The sequence below is a fragment of the Crocuta crocuta genome, unplaced genomic scaffold (genome assembly GCF_008692635.1).
Source record: "Crocuta crocuta isolate KB4526 unplaced genomic scaffold, BGI_CrCroc_1.0 scaffold72, whole genome shotgun sequence".
Classification (NCBI taxonomy): Eukaryota; Metazoa; Chordata; class Mammalia; order Carnivora; family Hyaenidae; genus Crocuta; species Crocuta crocuta.
The window spans coordinates 9517402-9536545 of NW_027529427.1; the positions used below are offsets into that span (position 1 = coordinate 9517402).

Here is a 19144-nt window from a genome sequence, read left to right on the forward strand (position 1 = left end):
ACCACGTATGCAGCTAGCTCTCCATAAATGTGTCCTCTGTGATAGGAGTTGGGGCTAGGGAGATGTGGGCCCTCCAAGGTTTTCTGAACCAACAGCCACTTTAACAGAGGGCAGAAGAACATGATGGCTTATTACCTGATAACTCTCCAGACCCACGTGAGTAAGTACCTCAGAGCTTCTGCTCTGTGCCCGACTCAGGACTCTACTGTGGGATCCAGAAGAAGGCTCAAGCCAGGGGCTTATCATCTTTGGTGGACCCTGGGCTGACATGCAGGAGCAAATGGAGGGATTAAGGTGCTGCTGTAAGAGAGTCCAATGTGGGAGGCCCAGGGAGAGCTGTGGAAAGTGCCATGGGACAGGGAAGAATGGTTTACCTGGAGGCATGATTCCTCTGTCCTTGAAGTGTGTACGCAGGGGCCAAGAGCTGCAGACAAGATGCCTGGGAAGGAAAATGTCCATGTGCTTTCCCATCAACACAGAGTCTAGGCTTAGGGTCTTTAAGGACATGTCGGTTTGGAAGGCAGGAAGGTCTAGAGAGAAAAACCAAACAACTCCTGCTAGAGGAGAGGGGAAGATGGCTACCTTCATGACCTAGGCCTGTGAGGCAAAGTTCACGTTCATACCCGTGATTATGACTCATACTGCACAGGTGAGCTGTCAGAGATGGAAACCTTGCAGGGTTTTCTCAGCCCTGACCAGTATGTGTCAGCAGGTATGGTGTGGGAGAAGTGGTGAAGAGAGGCCCACTCTGGCCCAGCTTCCACTCCGTTCCTTCGCTGGGCTTTACCAGTCTGGGAGTTCCAGTATTACCTTAGCCCTTCCCCTGGACCTTGCTATCGAACGAACAACCGACAGTTGTCACTGAGGCTCCCATTCAGGGAATCAAGGCAGAGTGGCTTTCAGGGGGCTGAATTGTCCCCTCCTGGAGTCTGGCTTTCGTCAGAATGGGCTCCAGGGGAAGAGGCAGACATGAATTTCCTGGGGGAGATGGGCTGGCTCTGCCAAAGAGCTGGGTCCTCCATTGTTTAACCACCAGGGCTGGCCAGGTCATGTGCTCCCTAAGCTCTCCTTTGCTTTGTTGCTGCCCTTCCTGAAGTCAGCTCATTGGAAGTTGGCTGAATCCTACCAAGCCAGGGAAGGGAGTGAGGATCCAGGAGTGGAGTGGGTCGGGGGCCTGGCTATGACTAGCTAGAACGTTTTACATGGTGGTTTGTCAGAAGGAGGGATGTTGAGAAGAGGGAAAACCAGTGGCCAGAATTCTGCTTCAAGATGCATGGGTCAAGAATGCCACGTAGCAGTGAGTGCTGTATGTGGGATTTTGTGTTCTTTGAGGGGAGGGTCGTGACTCTCAGTGCTGTGAATCCATGCACTCCAGGGAGGGAGCATGAAAGCTAGAAGACACATGCCTTACATTACACGAAGTTTCTCGCTCTTTATTCTTATATTGGACTTTCTCCACACCCAGCCCAACCCTGTGGCTTCCTTTCCTAGCAATGCTGCACTGAGCTTCAGATGTTTTCACTAATTTCCTGGACGCCAGACTGAGCAGCTGATGTTGGTTCCTGTCACAGGCGCTGGGGCAGAGCAGCTCCTCCACCTCCTAGGAAGCACATCTGCTTGTGGGCAGGGTCCTGGGTTCAACCTTGAGGGGAGCATCTGTGTGTGACTCTGGTGGCTGGCATGTGACTGCATGACTCAGCAGCCACAGAGGGACAGGCATAGTGACCACAAAACTCAGAGCTCTCCACACCTCTGATCTCTTTTTGGTCCCACAACCACTTTATGGGACTTAGAGTGAATGTTACCTTCCCATCTCAAGGGTAGAAAGCAGGTCTGGGGAGCCATGTTGAAGATCAGCCAGCCAGGTGGTGGCCAAGCTGAGCCAGATGCCAGGATCTGAAATTGACAGATTCCTAGTTTTTCATCGCTGATTCCTGGTCCAGTGCTCATTTCACACAGCCAAGTGGCCTTGGATACAGAATTTTCTTCTGGTTGGGGGTGAAGTAGAGAAGGGGATAGGACTCTTGCTTGGGATCATCTTTAAAGGAGTAGAAGGGAAAAGGGAGGGGACAGGGGAGATCACTGTCTTGGCGGGAAAAAAAGATGGGAAATGTTTTAAGCAGTGGACCTACACACATCCATGGAACCAAGCACTGCCCAGAAAGGGCCCTGCAGACACTGTTCTCTGTGTGGTGAAAACCAGCTTCAGTGCTACGCAGTGGCCCTTTTTACCGGCTGAACTTGGTGCTCAGCTCTCAAAGCCAAGGTCAGTTCTAGGCACAGAAGGCCCAGACACGTCTGTTTATGTTGAAACACTCTTCAGTTGCCGGGTCCAGGGCTCAGTCCCCACCTCGGCTGGAGGAGGGCTTGTCACGCCTTTTACACACACTAGCCCACTGGATGGAGGTGGGTAACTGTCTCTGCCTCCTGCTATCAAGGCCTGACCCACAGAGAGGGGTTGTGTCTCTCTGCCTTCCTCCTGGGTCCTGCGAGAATTCCTCTCTGGGGAAGAGGAAAGTATGGGGTTTGAGGAGGGAGGCTTGAGAGGGCAGACATTTCTGTTGCTTCCATTTGCTTTAACCATTAAGTTCTTCACCAGCCTCTAAGTCTTTTTTTTTTTTAAGAGTTTATTTTTAAAGTAATCCCTACACCCATCGTGGGGCTTGAACTTACAACCTTGATGTCAAGAGTTGCATGCTCCAATGACTGAGCCAGCCAGGCACCCCCTGGACTCCAACTCTTGACCAGGTAAGAATGGAGTGTACACAGTCCCCAGGTTGGATGGACAAGGGGGCCAGGCTGCCAGGACACTCCCACCTGGAGAGGCCAGCAGACCCGCCCCTCTGCCATCACTCAGCACTCTGAAGGGCTCTGGTGGGCTGCACTCTGTCCAGTGCCATTCAGTGGATTCTGCTGGTTAAGACCTCCTCCCAGGTCTGTCCGTGTCTTCCACCTTATCACAGCCCTGGCTTGAAATGGACAGATTCCTAGTTTTTCATCCCTGATCACATCGCTAGGTTTTGAGTCCATGTCTTTNTTTACTTATTTTTGAGAGAGAGAGAGACAGCATGAACAGGGGAGGCGCAGAGAAGAGAGGGAGACACAGAATCAGAATCAGGCTCCAGGCTCTGAGCTGTCAGCACGGAGCCCAACATGGGACTCGAACCCATGAATTGCTAGATCATGACCTAAGCCGAAGTCGGATGCTCAACCGACTGGGCCACCCAGGCGCCCCAAGTCCAGGTCTTTTTATTGCCCTTAAGATTCCCCTCATCCTCCCTTCTCCCTTCCTCCATCAGCACCTGCCACCACAGCTGTGCCACAGCTCAACTTCGCATGGTCGCCCTCCGATGAAAAAGCACGAGGAAATGCTGAGAGAGGGGGTCCTCAGCCTGGGCAGAAGACTTGATGAGGAAAAAATTTTCTGCCCATTCTTTTCTTTCAAGATCTTACATAGTAAGATCAAGGGAATGAGAGGCAGGAATATTCTCCTAGCTAGGAGGTTTTTTTTTTTTTTTTCCCAATCTAAACATAATTGTGGGGGGGGGCAGGTAGAAAGGCCTGGAGCGGGGGACAAGTGGAAGGAGCCATGAGTAACAAGCAGGGATACGGCTCACCCACCCCCGCAGGCGCCCGCCCTGCTGAAGGCCAGCCCGGGTGGGCAGGTGGTCCTGGTGCCTCAAGGAGGGAAGGCATCCTCAGACCCCTTGGTTTTACGGGCACATCCCAGCCCTAATGGGGGTGTGAACCTGCTTGAGGGGAGAAATGATCCTCTTCCACACAGAAGGAAAAAATAATGACTGACTTTATTTTGGTTGTTGCCCACAGGAGGAGTGCAAACAGCCAGAGGGTAAGTGTGCACCCTGCTACAGCAAACTGAAAAGTTACTATTTGTTTCCCTCTTTCCTTCCCACTAATGACTCTAAAAGTCACGAACAGGGTCTGCGGGGCTCTTCACATACATAGGCATGAACTTATTTTACATTTAATGTCAACCGCTGCAGTCAGCACAGTGGGCATACCCTCTACCCACTCTCCTCAGGCACGGTGCTTCAGAAAAATCTGTCCTTGATGCTTCTTCCAAATATCTTCCCATAGGAGGTCCTGGGGCCGCTCTCTGCATCTTCCAGGATGCAGGGGCCAAGGCCATGTTGGGGTGATTCATTCAGAAGAGACACTCTGGGGTGACCATTCCTCAGGAGTTAAGGCTCTACCAATTCTGGATCCCCTGGGCTGTAGATGAAGCAGGAGGGAAAAGAATGGGGTGTCCTCCCAACCCCCACCGGCCGAGCTGAGTGCTGGTTTGTTCCCAAACTGGTATAAGGCACCAAGTGCTAACCCAGGGCCAGCACCTTCCAGCCTCACCCTCCTGCTTCCCCAACCAGATTTTTACAGGTGTTTTTAAGAACAATGTGATGAAGACTGAAAACATTAATTCTAGGGCCAGAAACAGTATTCTGTCCCAATATGAAGGCTGGTACTAAGTAAGTCTGGCCCTGCTTACATATTAAAAATGGTACTTAATTCTTTACAAACATTTTAAAAAACACTAAATAAAATGCAGCTGGGGAGAGGGCTTCAGCTGTTAGGTGCTTCTTGGTTTTTTTCTCCTACAGGGAAGACCTGGCATTCAAACTCTTAGGGAGACGACCTGAAGGCCACAGCACCAGATGCTGGGTATCCATCCAGGCTTCTCTACCAAGAAACTCATTTTTTCTTGTCACTTGCTGTGCTAGTTGCCTGTGGTGCGTGTTTGGCTTTTGATCAGCACCGTAACGCTAATACACCCTAGCCTTCACTTGGACGAGCCCCTTCTCCTTGGTAATGACCCTGGGGGACTGGGGACCCCGGATGTCCCCAGTGACTGGTGTAGCTGCCTCGAGATGAAAGTGGAGGTGGCTGGTGGCTAGTGGCTGTAGAACGAGGCAGGAGGGAAAAGACGGGGGTGTTGTCCCCTTGAACTGAGAGTGCTGGTTTGTTCCTAGTAAGGTGCTGAGTGCTGATTCAGGCTCAGCATCGTCCAGCCTCAGGCACGCACCCAGCAGCTTCCCATATGAAGCTTCTAGAAAACACTGCCCATCTACAGCGACCTGTCATGAGTAAGTTAAGTTCCTGAGAGGAAACCGAAGATTCAGCCCAGCATTTTAAGTAATTAAAATTGAATGCACAACTCCATTGGCTCACCAGATAGATCTGAGATGAACTTGGGTAGTAGGGAGCCAGACCCTAGAGGTGCTGGCACTGCTTCCCCTCAGTGCTTCTCAGGTTTCTTCACGGTGAACATTAGTTACCATCATGAAAGAGGTCTGCTCATCTACAAAGGCCCTGATTCAAGAATCTCAAACCCTTCAATGCTTTGCCCTTCCATGGATCCCTTCCAGGGATCCTTCCTGGGTTGGATCCCAGGGAGGGAGGCACTGACCAGTTAAGTGATAGGCCTAAGGCTTCCTCTAAAGTCAGGGAAGAGGCAGGAATGAGTTTCATGCCTGAATGCCAACCTTAATCTCGCCCGACTCACATTCCTCACCAGACACTGGCAACCTCATTCTCATTTCACAAGTTGTCCAAGGCAGCCCCACACTTTTACTGGGCACTCAAATGACCCTTCCCCTGGATCTGGGGATGCTCTAGCTGCCTACTTTGGAGACCATTCAATACAACTGTAGTCCTCCAGGCGCCGGGCTGTTTACTGTTACAAGATCCTTAGCCTGGACCCTCATTTGGACCCTCCTGGGTCCAATACTCAGCCTACTTTAGAGCTAGAGGTACACTCTGGTTCAGAAAGGACATGCTGAGCATGGAAAGGAAGGTGCGTGTGCATGCATGTGCACATGTGCACGTGTGTATATGCACACATCATGAGACGCAGTTTCCTCTTCCATATCTGTCTTGGTAATAAGGTGGCTTCTCAGGCAGAGGCAGCCGGCCCACATGGCCTACCCACGGAAGCCGGGACTCCAGTTTCCTTGTTTTAAGTCCTGCCTATAAGACCTCAGGGCAGAGGACACAAGGAGTGGGGCTGTCACAAAATGCTACCTGGTGAAGTTCGGCAGCAACAGGTGGTCCATATGGGAGTGTCAGTAAAAGGCCTTTGTGACCCTGGGCACCTGGTCTAATAGGCTCCTTGGTTTAGTGTATGCGGGGCAGCTCTGGCCCCTGGGCTGATGTTTCAGTGGGACATAACCCACCTGAGAGGATGGTTTCTTACCCTCTTCACTGAGCGTTGCTGGGAGGGGATCTTCTGAGCAGGTAACAGAGAGAAGGGAGTCTCCTTCAGGGCATGGGCCAGCTCATAAGATAAAATAAAACAGTACATTCTCTCCATTTACCATTTTTCACTGATTCCCAGAAGGTTTCAGGAGGGATCACAGAGCCCATAAGATGTGGTAGTTTCTTGGAAGGAAAGAGGGTATGTGTTTCTGAGGTGCACTTACATAGCCTTCCTTTCTGGTTCCCTGCCTCAAAACAGCAGCCATCATTTCCTGCCACCTGGGGCTGTTGTGACAAGGCCAAATCCTGCCTGTTTCCAGCTCTAATGAAAGCAAACCCCTCTAAGGAACAAAAGGTGACTGGGATCAGCACAGGTGACTACCAAACTCCAGTCTCTCCCAATAGGCATTTGCCACAGCCAAGGATATTCACTCAAGCTGGTTAAATTTTTTTCTCCCTAAGGTAGGGCCCTTTCTTCTTTCTGGGCTAGCTGGCAATGAAGCTGAAAGGCTCTAGGAGCCAGCTTCCATGGCAGTGACCTCTAGGCCGGGCAAGGCTCACCTCCAACCATCTAGTGCCATTTTTTCTCTCTCTGCTGTTGCTGCTCCAGAGGGAAGCATTGTACCTTTGGGATTAGCTCTGTGGGTGATGACAAAGTCAGCTATCTCCTGATAGATTAACACACCAAAGCAGGGGACAAGAGCGGAAATGTGTCTTCATCTGAAGATTAGCCCAAGAGGCTTCTTGTAGTAGAGAGAGAAGAGTTGGCCAGGATTATTCCCTTCAATCTCTTGGGGATGATTCCAGTCCAAAGAAGGGGGACATCATCTCTTCAAGGCCCTATGCTGAATGTACACAGGGACACTGACACATCTAAATCGTTTAGGCCTGGAGGCCGCAGACCCCATTCCACTGGGCTTCCTAGTTAGCTGTATCAAAGGACAGAGATCAGGCAGGCACAGAAGCAAAGAAGGCTGCCAGGGCCACAAGACCACTCAGACTTGAAGAATCTCTCTTTCAAAGAACAATGCTCCTTCTCTTCAAGAGGGGATCGAGGCTTGGTTTTGAAGAATAGCTTCTTATCACATTAAATTGTTTCAGGCATTTCTCAAATGATAGCAGTTGGGGGCTGAGCCAGGGTAATATGAAGGACTAAAAAAAAAAAAAAAAAAAGGACAAAAAAACAAAAACAAAGTTGTGTTCTTTAACAACCTTGTACACACACCTACACATATGCCAGACATAAATGATGTGCTTGGACAGCATCTCCCTAAGAAAGGGCAGGTGGTGGAATGTGGAAATGCATCCTGGCTCACTGCCAAGTCCAGTCAAATGACTTAAGAAATACTCTGTATTTCTTTTAAAAACGTTTATTGCGCATAAAATGGCCCATTCCCCTTTGCAGCTCAGTTATTATCATTCTTTCAAATTTTTTCCTTTAAACTCTCTACCTCCTGCCCCACTGAAAAATGTCTTCTCTTTTGAATGGATAAAGAAGAGTCTATCATTGCTGGTCAAAAGCAACTGGAGGATAGTTTGAGGGCAAAGCCCCAAATATGTCACCTGAGCAGGTTTAGAACCCCACATGGCGTCCCTTAGACTCAGGAGTAGGGGTGTCTCCTACCTTCCCTCTAGTGGTGCTGGACTGGTTGCCCCCTGTATTGGCCTCAGGTTTGGGCTCATTCAAACTCTAACATTTCTTACATACATACATACACACGTCAATGTGTGTATATTTATATATATGTTCTGTGTCCCCTGCCTTCAAGGGGACTTAAATTTCGGCAAGAAGACCTGCCTGGAGCTGCATGCATTTCCAGAGGTGGAAAACATCTCATGCAGCATGTCACCAGGGTACTAAAATAAACTGCAAACTAGTGGTTATAAAATGGGAGCTTTAAAAAAAAAAGGTGCACCACTAGAACCTGAAGTCGTAACACCACCGGCGGGTGGAGAACTGGGGAACGCTTTGCAGGCTTGTGGATTTCCGAAGCTTCTCTGCAGAGTCTTCAGTACCCCTTCTAGTAACTGCAGGCAGCAGTGTGCTTCAGCAGAGTGCGGAGTGTTAAAAGGCTGACCGGTACTGGCCGGCAGCAAGGGCATAGGGTAACATCGGGTGCTCCTGCTACATTAAGCTACTTACAGCACATTGCCTAGGCCACATCCTTTACCAGCCGCTTCGTAAACTGTTTCCCTGTTCTGGGATTAGCAGGAGCTATAAGGGATGCAGGCAGCTCTCTTGGGGCTTGGCTAGTTAAGGTGGCATTTGAGAGGTGAAGAGGGTTAGGGACAAGGCCACACAGGCGATGAAGGTCCTGTCTCAAGTCCAATTTTACTGGAAGGTTGAGGTTTAAAGATCGAATCTAGAACACCCTTTTCCCTTTTTAAGAAAAGCATAAAAATGGAGACTCTGCCTCATCTGGAAACAGGAAGTGAAGAAGTCAGAGCTGTGACAGTTGCTAGCAGCACATCTGGATTTCCACAGGAGAGAGATGGCAGCTTTTGGACAAAGTGAAGAGTAAGACACGTTCTTTGCTCCTTTGTACTAAGAATGGATGTTCAAGTCGAGGCATGGTGTGGTTTCCCATGGAGGTTCCAAGGTCAGCACGGACACTGATCCTAGGCTGCCTTGAAGAGCCACCAGGCCTCTGTTCTCTCTACACTGGCCCCTCTCCACCAGAAGTCTTCTGCTGGAGGGCCCTTCTGGATCTGGCCAGGTCTGGCCCTGACAGGAATCCTCCCTGGGTGGACCACATGCCATTGTGTGGCTGGACAAGCTCTATGCCACCAGATTTTCCCACACCATAGCTCCATGAGCTGCACAAGGCCAGTCTCTGGTTGAGCTATGAGAAGTGAGCAGTTTGGCTCAAGGAACTGGTTACATGGTGCTCATTACCCCCTGCCTCCCCATGGAGATCCGGGTGCAGAGTGGGTCTGGGGTGGCGTTAACTGTGAGAGACCAACCTAAATTCCAACATGTGCCACAACACTTGCATCTCTGTCTGGCGGGACCTGAGGCTGGGCTGAGGGGAATTCGCATCAGCCAGATGGATTACAAGGCCCCATCATACACTGTCTCAGCCAGCCTGGAAAAGGGCTCACCCCCAAACTTAAAAAATGTGCTGTGGGGGGTGAAACCCTGGCACCAAACCAGAGGAGAAAAGATGGGTTCTGCAGAGCCAGGGTTCAATAAGGAGAGGCGAGTGGCATCTGTGGCCTTTGGCCTGGCCTCAAACAGTGCTGAAATGTACCCCGGACAGATGAATGGTGCAGACACAAAAGTGTGGTATTACAGTGAGAGCAGGCTAGGTGACGGAGGAGGCGCCAGACGCAAAGTACAGGAGGGGACAGAAGAGCTACAACCAAGAACCCGCACGAGGGTCTCAGCTGCTCCCTAATGCCAACTGGGTCAGCAACACGATGAGAAGGCTAATAAATAGACGGCTGTAACAGCGTTCAGTCAGTTTGGGATGGGACTGTGTAGGACGCAGCAGACAGCCCGTCACTCCTACCTACACCGGGTGCCACGTGATCAGTGTCTCTAGTAAAGATATAAAAATGAAGTTACTTCTTTTCAAGTATTAAAAAAATAAGTTAATTGACAAAAAGGGTCCGAAGCGGCTGAGCATCTTGCCAGGTCGTCAGCTTCATTTCAATGTGCAAACACAGGAAAAACGTCAAGGAAAAAGAAAATCTCCTGCCCCGACGCGAAGCGCTGAGCAGTGACAACGCCTGTCTGTCAAGTGGGGGCTTGAAATGTCGGGCCTCATCCTGTCCCCCAAAGTCAGTATTTTCCAGTGTCAAAATTGTTGTGAATTGAAAGCAGAATGCAGCAATCCACAGGCCTCAGGCCAAAGCCAGAGAGAGGCCTGCAGCATTTGGCCACCAGTGGTCCAGTGTGTGGTGCCGGGGTGCTGGGGAGCAGACCCCTCCTGGGTCCTCCTCACTTGCATCATGAATTCGGGAGCCAGCCCGCCTTCAGGTCCCCCTGCGAAGCCGGCGAAGGTGCTGACCTGCTGGCCACTGGCCCCCCTCCCAGGTCTTGATTCACATCTTGCCTCCCGGGGGGTGTTCTTCGTTTCTTTGGTGGTGCTTCAGCGAGCATGAAGAGGATGGCCGCCCCCTCTGCTCCGTGGAGGTGCACCCTGGCGGCTGTGGTTCTGCCAGAGAGGGAGCAGCTTCCTTCTCTTCCTCCTCCTGTGGCAGGAGGGGCACCAGTCACGGTGTGTCCTCGGGGAGCGTGCAGGTTCTCCTTTTCCCGCATCACGTGTCCAATGCTCTGTGTTCCTCTCTCTCTGGAGCAGGAAGCCGGGCTCAGCCATCTCAGATAATCACCCTGGCCTGGGGTTCCCCCCTAGCACAGACATCTGACCCACTTTTCAAGAGGCACGTAGACATTTGAGTGTAAACTCCCAGGGGGTGCCAGGCCTTCTCCGATCTCGCATCTGGGAGGTGTGGGAGAACCCAGCGTGGGTCAGGTGGATGCCACGGACCAGCCAGCCAGAGCACGGGCGGAGCTCAGGACCAGTTCAGGCTGAAGCCTTTGGACAGCATGGCGGCCTCCAAGTCTTTGTCCTCCTCTTTTTCCCGGAGCCTCTGCTCCTCTAGCAGGGCCACGAGAGCATCTCTCTGCTCCACCACCTCCAGCATCTCGTTCAAGATCTTCTTCTCCTCTGACAGCTCCTCGTCGGTTTTCAGGTGATCTGGGCAGTGGCCAAAGACATTAGGTCTACAGGACCAGGAGGCACAGGCCCACCCCCAGCTTTCCCGGGCGCCCTTCAGCCCTGTCCCCTCTTACCCTCCACGGCCATCCGCTCCCGAAGCTCCTGCTGCAGTCGGCTCTGCCGGTCCTCCAGTTCCAGCTCGCGGGCGCTGGGATTTGGGGGTGGAGGGAAGAAGGAGACAGTGACTTGGGGACCATATTTCCCCATCACCTAAATTAGGAAGTAGCTGTGCTCCTGCCGTGACGGGTGCTGAGCCGACGGCCTCCCCCTTAGCTGGGTCCCCGACCTCAGGCCACTTACAAAATCATCAGCTCTGACTCGTAGCGCACCATGGCATTTTTCTCTTGCACCAGCTTGAACCACTCCTGCATCAGCTTGGGGTCGTCTTTCTTGCCCATGCCTGCCAAGAGAGAGGGTATGTCAGGCGCAGGAAGTGTCTGCCGTCTACCCCGGCCGGCAGGAGTCATCACACTGGGGCAAATGTGCAAAGAGAGCCGAGCAGGATGCTGCCGGAACACTCCCAAGCCAGGTCCAAAGTTTGCCTACAGCCATGGAGGGGTCCTCCACGTCTACCCCCAGAGCCTAACGGAGTCTGTGCTTTCCATCTGTCCTTCCCAGGTCCAGCCCTCACCCTCTCAGTAAGCTGGTCACAGTTTCTTTGTACCCCTCCTGCTCAACGGTTCGCCCTTGGTCTGCTTTAAGTGCCTTGTCCTCCTTTCCCCCGTTCATGTAATATTTATCTGGTACTTGGTATGTGCTACGTCTGCTTTGAGGAAACCAGCCTCACGAATGAGGCAAATGCGAATGTATGAACCGCACGTATCCCTCCTTTTAAATCACCCTCATTAATCCAATTCTCTTCTGGGCTACTGCTCCTCTCTGGGCCACTGGCTGGTCCCGATGCCTCATCATTTCTTTACATCCTGATCAGTGAGATTCCTTTTCTGAACTCGTGGCCCATCAAGCTTCCTGCGCGGTATATGCAGTACATCGCAGGATGGCTCCCATGTTTCTCGCCAAGGGCAGGGAAACACCAGCAGACGCTAGAGACTAAATAAGGCAGCACTCTCTGCTCTGACCCAACCCCAGCAGCAGTTTCTGGGGCTGGTGCTCTCCACTAGCACACGGCCGATACCTAAGTCTCCATCAGGGGCAGCCTGACCCTGCTGGGCTTAACTGAAGCAGAGGACAGAAGGAAGAACCTTCCAAGGAATCAAACCACCCAAGGAGGGAACTCTTTTTCCCTGGAACACAAAGAAGCTCATGGCAAGTGGTGCTTGGGTGAATCAGTCAATTAAGGGGCTGACTTATGATTTCAGCTCAGGTCATAATCTCACGGTGTGTGAGTTTGAGCCCAATGTCAGGCTCTGTGCTGGCATTGCAGAGCCCGCTTGAGATTCTGTCTCTCTCTCTGCCCCTCCCCTGCTCTCTCTCAAAAACAAATAAGCATTGAAAAAAAAAAAAAAAAAGCAGCAGCAGCTCGTGGCAATAGTGTGGTCCTGCCTAAAGCAAAATACATACTCGGTCAGTGGTCTTCCATATTTTTGGGTTACAAACCATTCTGAGAATCTCAGGAAATCTAGGGACTCTCTTCCTAGAAAAATGCATATATACACATTCAGCAATCTTATATAAACTTTAGGGTGTTCATGGGCTTCTTGAAGTCCGCCCACGCGCCCCAGGTTAAGAGGCATTGGACTGGGAAATCTTTCAAAGTGCCTTCCATTTTATGACTCACTTGGCTGGATGTCCTATCCCAGCAAAGACCAGACCCAGAAACACATGGAATATACCCTCAGGTGGGACAACTCCCCTATATCAAGCTCCTGTTTCCTACATTCTTCCCACCTGACTCCCCTGTACACGGTTCAGAGATAAGTCTTTTTCTGCCGGGTTGTTTGCTTGACACACAGGAGGCCCTCGCCAGTTATGTCTTTCAACAGGGGGCCACTCTCTGGAGAGGCAGAAGTGACTTGCACTCACACAAGCAGGGGTTAGTGTTTGCAGTGTGCCTGGGTGCACATGCAGCTGTGCTTCCCAGGTGAAGTCCTGTCCCTGAGTCCTACTCTGGATAAAAGCTCCCTCCTGACCAGCCAAGCCTGCCTCTGTGGAGTGCTGGGGTTTCTGGGGACAGAAGCTTTCCTTACCCGACCCAATAGACTTGGTCCTTAGGCTTTTAAAGCAGCCCACAGCTCAGTTCCATGCATTCCTTTCTGAGCGTCTCTGCACAGTGTGCCCATATGGCCATGGAAGATGGAGCCCTGAGGCATGCAAGCTGTCCAGTGCGGCAAGCTGTGAACGCACTGGGAAGTCTCTCCCTCCTTCCCACCTCCCCATGTGCAAGGACAAAAATTCCACTGGGAGACATCCGAACACTGCTCATGAGCTATGGTAGAGATTGTTCACAGCCAATGAGCAACAGTATATGGCGGGGTGGGTGAAAGTCAAATGTGAGCGCCATGAAGAGCAGAGTAAGAGGTTAGCAAGGGTTAGTCATGACCACACTCCCCTTTCCCCTTCCCACATGCCTTTTCAACAACAATCTTATCACCACAACAGACTTCAAATCAGACAAACTTAAAAAAAAAAATACACACACACACACTCAGCAAGACACAGGGTAGAAAGTTTGCATTTAGTGGTGTTTTGTTTCGTTTTTGTTTTTTTTTTGTTTTTGTTTTGTTTTGGAAAAGAACTTGGGGGCATCGTGTAGACCAGTCTTTGTAAGGACAGTATTCCTCGACAACACCAACAGAAATCTCTGCCACACAGGTAGGAGGTTCCTCACCTGTGTCCCTGTTCCCTCTGTCTGCTAGATTTGAGTCTGAAAGGTCCAGCCACGAATACGGGCACAAATCATGGGATGTTCAGCTGCAGCCTGAAAGGCCTGTACCTGGAGGCTCTCTGGCTCCCCTCTGTACCCAATCCTCCCCGAGAGAGTCAAAGGGATACTGTACCTTGTAAGAAACTGCCACATACTCATAGAGTTTTGTAACAAAGCTATCAAGTGTCAGAGAAAAAGAGAAAAATAGCTGGGTTTTGGGTCCCTGTTTGACTAGTGTTGCTATGACCCCTGAGAGGCAGTGGGGATGAGGTTGGGGAGTTACGTTACCTTCCTGGACACAGCAAGGGCAGAAGGAGAGAGGTCTACGCCGTGGAGTCCCGCCACTGGGCTCAACTTCAAAAAGGACCAAACAAGGAAAAGGAGGAGGAGATGAAGAAAGACAAAAAGGGAGAGGAGGAGGAGGAGGAGGAGTTTGGAAGTGGAGAGGGACAGGGAGAAGGTGAAATTAAAAAAAAAAAACAAGCAGAGGACAAAAAGCATAAGAGGTGAGAAAGGAACAACAGGAGGAAAAGAAAAAAATACAAGAAATGGAAAAGCAGAAACAAGGGAAACAAAGTCTACAAATGAATTAAGTCCTTTTTTCAGCACAGAAACGGAACAAGAGCAGACCCAGGCATTGGGCATGTGGCTTCAAAAAGGAATGCACGTGTTCCCTTCTGATGACGGATGGCTCTGGGGTGAGTGGACTGCTCCTTCTTCCTCTGTCCCTTACTGGGAGGGTGGTGACATCTGGGTATTGGGTTCCCTCCTCAAAAATACCCAAAGCCCCTGGGACTTGTCTGCCTATCTCTGTGGAACAGTCCATCTTACATATGTGGCCAATACTGTCCTAGGTTTGCAGGTGATAACCTCATGTCACCAACCAAACCTGTGTGAAATATTCTAAGATGTCACCACAGATGCACGCACTCCATGTAAAACTAACTCTGGGTGAGTCTAAGGGGTGAGGAGGGGTCTGCAACCACTGGATGGCTAGGCCCACAGAAAGAAGCTCTAAATCTACGAAGGCAGCACCTGACCTTGGGATGGGCTTCCAGGACTGATATCTGTAGTGCACTGAATTCTGAGCCAGGACAACTTGGGGGAAACATAACCACACAGAGACGACTTCCACCAGTCCATCTCACTATCCCCCCATGTACCAGGGAGAGCCAACCACCCCCTTTTCTTCTGCCCCTCCATCTCCACAAAGGGTTCCAGCGTCACAGCCAGGGGAAGGCTGCACACTTTGGACTGAAGACCAAAAGGGGTGAGCCGACAGGACATGCCGAAAACTCACAGTAACGATGCTGGTAAGAGTCGTGGATGGGGCCATTGAGAGAAGACAGTGTGCAGAGAGATGTGTCTAAGACTTAGGGAGACCTGATGGTTACCCAGGAAGAGGGAGGGGAGCCCAGCAAGGGACCATCACAGAACCACCCGGGCACACACAGGAGACACAGGCTCGGAGAAATGGCCTCAGGACTACAGGGAGCAGGGGCAGTTTTAGGATTAGAACAGAGTTTAAGAAATAGACCTGGTTTAATCAACAAGAGGGCCAAATAGACAAGCTACTGGTGAAGGGTCCTTATGCTTTCCAAATGCAGGTACCACATTTTCTCTTTCTTTTACACCCTTCAGTGTTCACCATAGTGCTTTGTGCACAATGAACCCAGTATCAGGTAAAACTTCAAAACTACAGCCAGAGACTTGTTTGTGGGGACGCATGTGTGTGTGCAATGTTGATTACATCCAGGGCTCTAAACAGACATGACTGTGACCAGCTGATGCGCTGGGGTTGGGAAGAAAGGCTCCTTTCTCTGCTTATAGCTGATCTACATTCAACCTTCTTAGTTTCAAAGTGTAGACTCCATGCTGGTGCTCAGAATACCTGGATAAATCCCATGACACACAATGTCAATGTAACAACCTCTCCTGCTTCCTGGTACTGATATTATACGCAAACACACCTGTGGTGCAGAGTGGACCAGTGTCCACAGTCATTAGCAAGGGACAGTGATTTGATACACAACCAATACAGTTGAGCCCATGTACCTGCACGTATGTTTAAAACGTGTTTCTACTTTCTGGATACGACAAATGTAGCTTCTAGTTCTTTTTATGTAGACCACATCCTCATACACCCTTTCCAATACAGACAACAATATGAGGTAACAGGATATTCAGAACAGAAATTAGCAAATGAAATTAGAAAAGGGGATATCAGGTAAAGCAGGTGTTAAAAAAAGTGTAGAAAAAAAAAAAAAAAAGACCTTGTCCTAATAACAGAAGGCAGCATGGAAACCCTTGAGAGGAGCTGGGTTGAGCTGACAAGATGCATGGTTATGACTTTCCTCCTCAGGCTTTCCTTCATGCTCCAAATTCTAAGTAGTAATGTATATTACTTTTATAACCAGAAAACATGCCCAATAAATATTGCTTTAAAAATAAGAAATCAAGGGGGAAAAACAGTTAAACGAGGGGAGTTCCAACCTAGACTTGAATCTGAAGTGAGCATGCAAGGGAAGCACAGAGGTACTGACTTTGAGTGTAATTTCTTTGCCTTTTTTGGAGATGTGAGAAATAGATGATTTGGTCCACTAGTTCCAAGAGCAAACATGTCGTCAAGCTTAGGGCAAATACGTGTTTTTTAAAAGTTTATTATGGTTATTTAAAAGTGCTAGGGTGCTAGGTCTCTGTGGCTTTGTAACGGGCACCATATATGTCACTTATCAGACTATTTCTGTGTCCCCTGAGGACTGTGGTCATCATCTCCAAGCAAACCCATAATTTGGTCCTGGTTGGAGGCTTCTCAGCAGCAGATCTACACTCTCATCCCGGACTAACTCTGTCTGCCTTCCCAGATGCTGCAGGCTCACCCGCCCCACCTTTCACCCTGGCAGCAAACTCGACTTCTTTCTCTGAAGCAGTGCTTCCTTTTGAGAGGTGACCCACCATCAGCAGTGCTCTCACACCCACTCATCTTGACCTCTGGGGGCAGGGATGAGATGGGTCACTGGATTTAGAAAAGCAGCAGAATATCAGATTCAGCGGGATGCATGTAATAAGCATGAGTAGTGCTTTCATTGTAAAACATTCCCACATGTGTTATTTCATCTGAGCCTTACACTGGTCCAGGGTGGCTACATGGGCAGGCATTAGCTTCTCTATTTTTCAGGTGAGGAATCTGAGGTTCCAAGTAGTGGCACAGCCTGACTAAACCCCTGTCTTCCTCTCCCATTCTGAACTAAGAGTTTGCCCTCTTTTTTTAAACATTTTTTTAAATGTTTATTTGTTTTTGAGGCGTGAGAGAGAGAGAGAGAGAACAAGCAAGGAAGGGGCAGAGAGAGACAGAGACACAGAATAGGAAGCAGGCCCCAGGCTCTAAGCTGTCAGCACAGAGCTGGATGTGGGGCTCAAACCCAGAAGCTATAAGATCATGACCGGAGCTGAAGTTGGACGCTTAACCAACTGAGCCACCCAGGCACCCCAACAGTTTTCCCTCTTTAAAGGGCCAACAGGGGCACCTGGGTGGCTCAGTCGGTTAAGCGTCCAACTCTTGATCTTGGCTCAAGTCATGATCTCACGGATCGTAGGATGGAGCCCTGTGTTGGGCTCCATGCTGGCAGAATGGGGCCTGCTTGGGATTCTCTCTGTCTCCCTCTTTGCCCCCTCCCCTGCTCACTTTCTCTCTTTCAATAAACAAACATAAAAAAAAGGACTAACAAACACTCTAGGCAAATCTAGAAAATGAATGCTGGAAGCAGCTGGGAGAAGAGTCACACATAGACCAACTTCACTCAGAAAGTTGGCAATGTCTTCCCTTTCTCCCATTATTTTGCAGAGGCCAGAGAGGTTAAGTGAATTTGCTGGGCATATGGTGAAGCTAGGACTTGAATCCTAGGCTGGGAGTGTTCTCCACACTACCACTTTGCCCTGACCTGTTTGGACACCTCACTCTAGGCCCTGCCTCTCACGTGGCCCAGGGCCAGTCCAGGAGTAAGTTGGTGGACCAGTCTCCAGGATTCCCGAACAAAAATAAAGGGGATGTCTAGGTCTGGTCTAGAGCTGAGAAGCAGCTGTGGGCATCTGCCTCATTTCAGGTACTTATCTCTTCCCAGTTCTCATTGTTGGACAAAGGAGACTTCACCCCACAGGCTTAAAGCTTCAGGATCTCTATCTGCCTGGTAGATCATCGAGAGGGTCTAGACAGATGGGCCAGGGAAATACCTACATTCCAGAAGTCCCAGCCTGTAATGCTTTGTTTTCCCATTGAATCATAGTTATGTCCTAGAATATCATAGCCTAGTACTGTGCACCAGAGACATTATGAAGAAAATGGGCTTTTTATAAGTATTTTCACATGAAAATACAGATTTCCAAATGATCAGCTCACAAAAGTCATAGAAATAGCATCCTTTTACAGGCTCAAAATTGCACCCCTGCCCCAACATCTTCCCTTTTGATACACCGTAGCTTGTTTCATGTACAAAAAGCTGTAGAGTAACCCTGGGTTAGATGACTTCCTCTCCAGCTAAGTATTTGGGAAATCCCACATAAAGTAAGAGATTCTTTTTCACTTCCTTTTGGCCTCTGAACAAGCTCCAAGGTGTCACAGAGAGGAAACAAGGATTTTATTTCTGTCACATTTTGTGCTTCCATTTTCCCCTGCAGTAGCTCCAGGCCAGTCTCTGTGGGCCAGCCTGTGCAGACTTCATTTTGCCTGGGGGACTCTCACTCATTTCTCACCTTTGTTTTTGGCAGTAATGCCTCTATATCTGTTGATAACTTACTCAGCGTTGCAGCAATTCCTTTTTATACAATTCATCCTATAGATGTTACCAGAATGTTGTTCATCTCTTCATAAAGGAACATCAGGGGCATTACCTGTCACGCCCAACTTCATCTACCAGATTAGCCTTGAAGAAAGCCACGTGCCCAGGAAGGGGAGAATTTCTTGGTACTTCAGGTGTAATGAATGAGGCTTTCATTGATTTCCTTTTTGGTGTTGTTCAGGTTACATAGCCTGAAGCGAGGCAAGATTGGCCAAATGTTTTGTTAACTAAGGTTATATTCAACTGTTCTGACTCCTCACCCCAGGAAACCCATTTGCTTAGTATTAATGCTATGCCTCTGACATGAGGTAGACTTTGCATTGCAAGGCTGAGGTGCCCAACCCCAAACTCAGGGGCAAGGATGAACACTTTGGCCCTAAGAGCAAACCAAGTTGGCTGCTTTGCACTGCTGCTGAGTGGTAAGCAAGCATCATGACAGGGTGGAAGGTTTCTGGTCTAGCAGGCCCAGTCTACATACATAGACAGGGCTAAGGTGTGCCGTGTGTTATAAAAGCTCAGTGTAGCATGAATCTCTATATTGGGGATAAAAT

The 19144-nt window shown here is 49.8% G+C and overlaps 1 protein-coding gene across 4 annotated transcripts in view; it reads right to left on the bottom strand.

The window, feature by feature from the left end:
• Window positions 1-3787: 3787 nt before the first annotated feature.
• MICAL3 (microtubule associated monooxygenase, calponin and LIM domain containing 3) overlaps window positions 3788-19144 on the bottom strand; it is a 267770-nt gene continuing 252413 nt past the window's right edge. For 3 of the 4 annotated variants that reach the window (XM_077759278.1, XM_077759277.1, XM_077759276.1), the window contains 3 exons: window positions 11235-11334; window positions 11009-11082; window positions 3788-10913 (listed from right to left, as the gene is read on the bottom strand). In XM_077759278.1, coding sequence (XP_077615404.1) covers window positions 10729-10913; window positions 11009-11082; window positions 11235-11334 — 359 coding nt within the window. In that variant the 3' untranslated portion in view covers window positions 3788-10728. Of the gene's footprint in view, window positions 10914-11008; window positions 11083-11234; window positions 11335-14046; window positions 14113-19144 lie in introns of all 4 variants that reach the window. The other variant, XM_077759280.1, reaches the window with a different exon arrangement.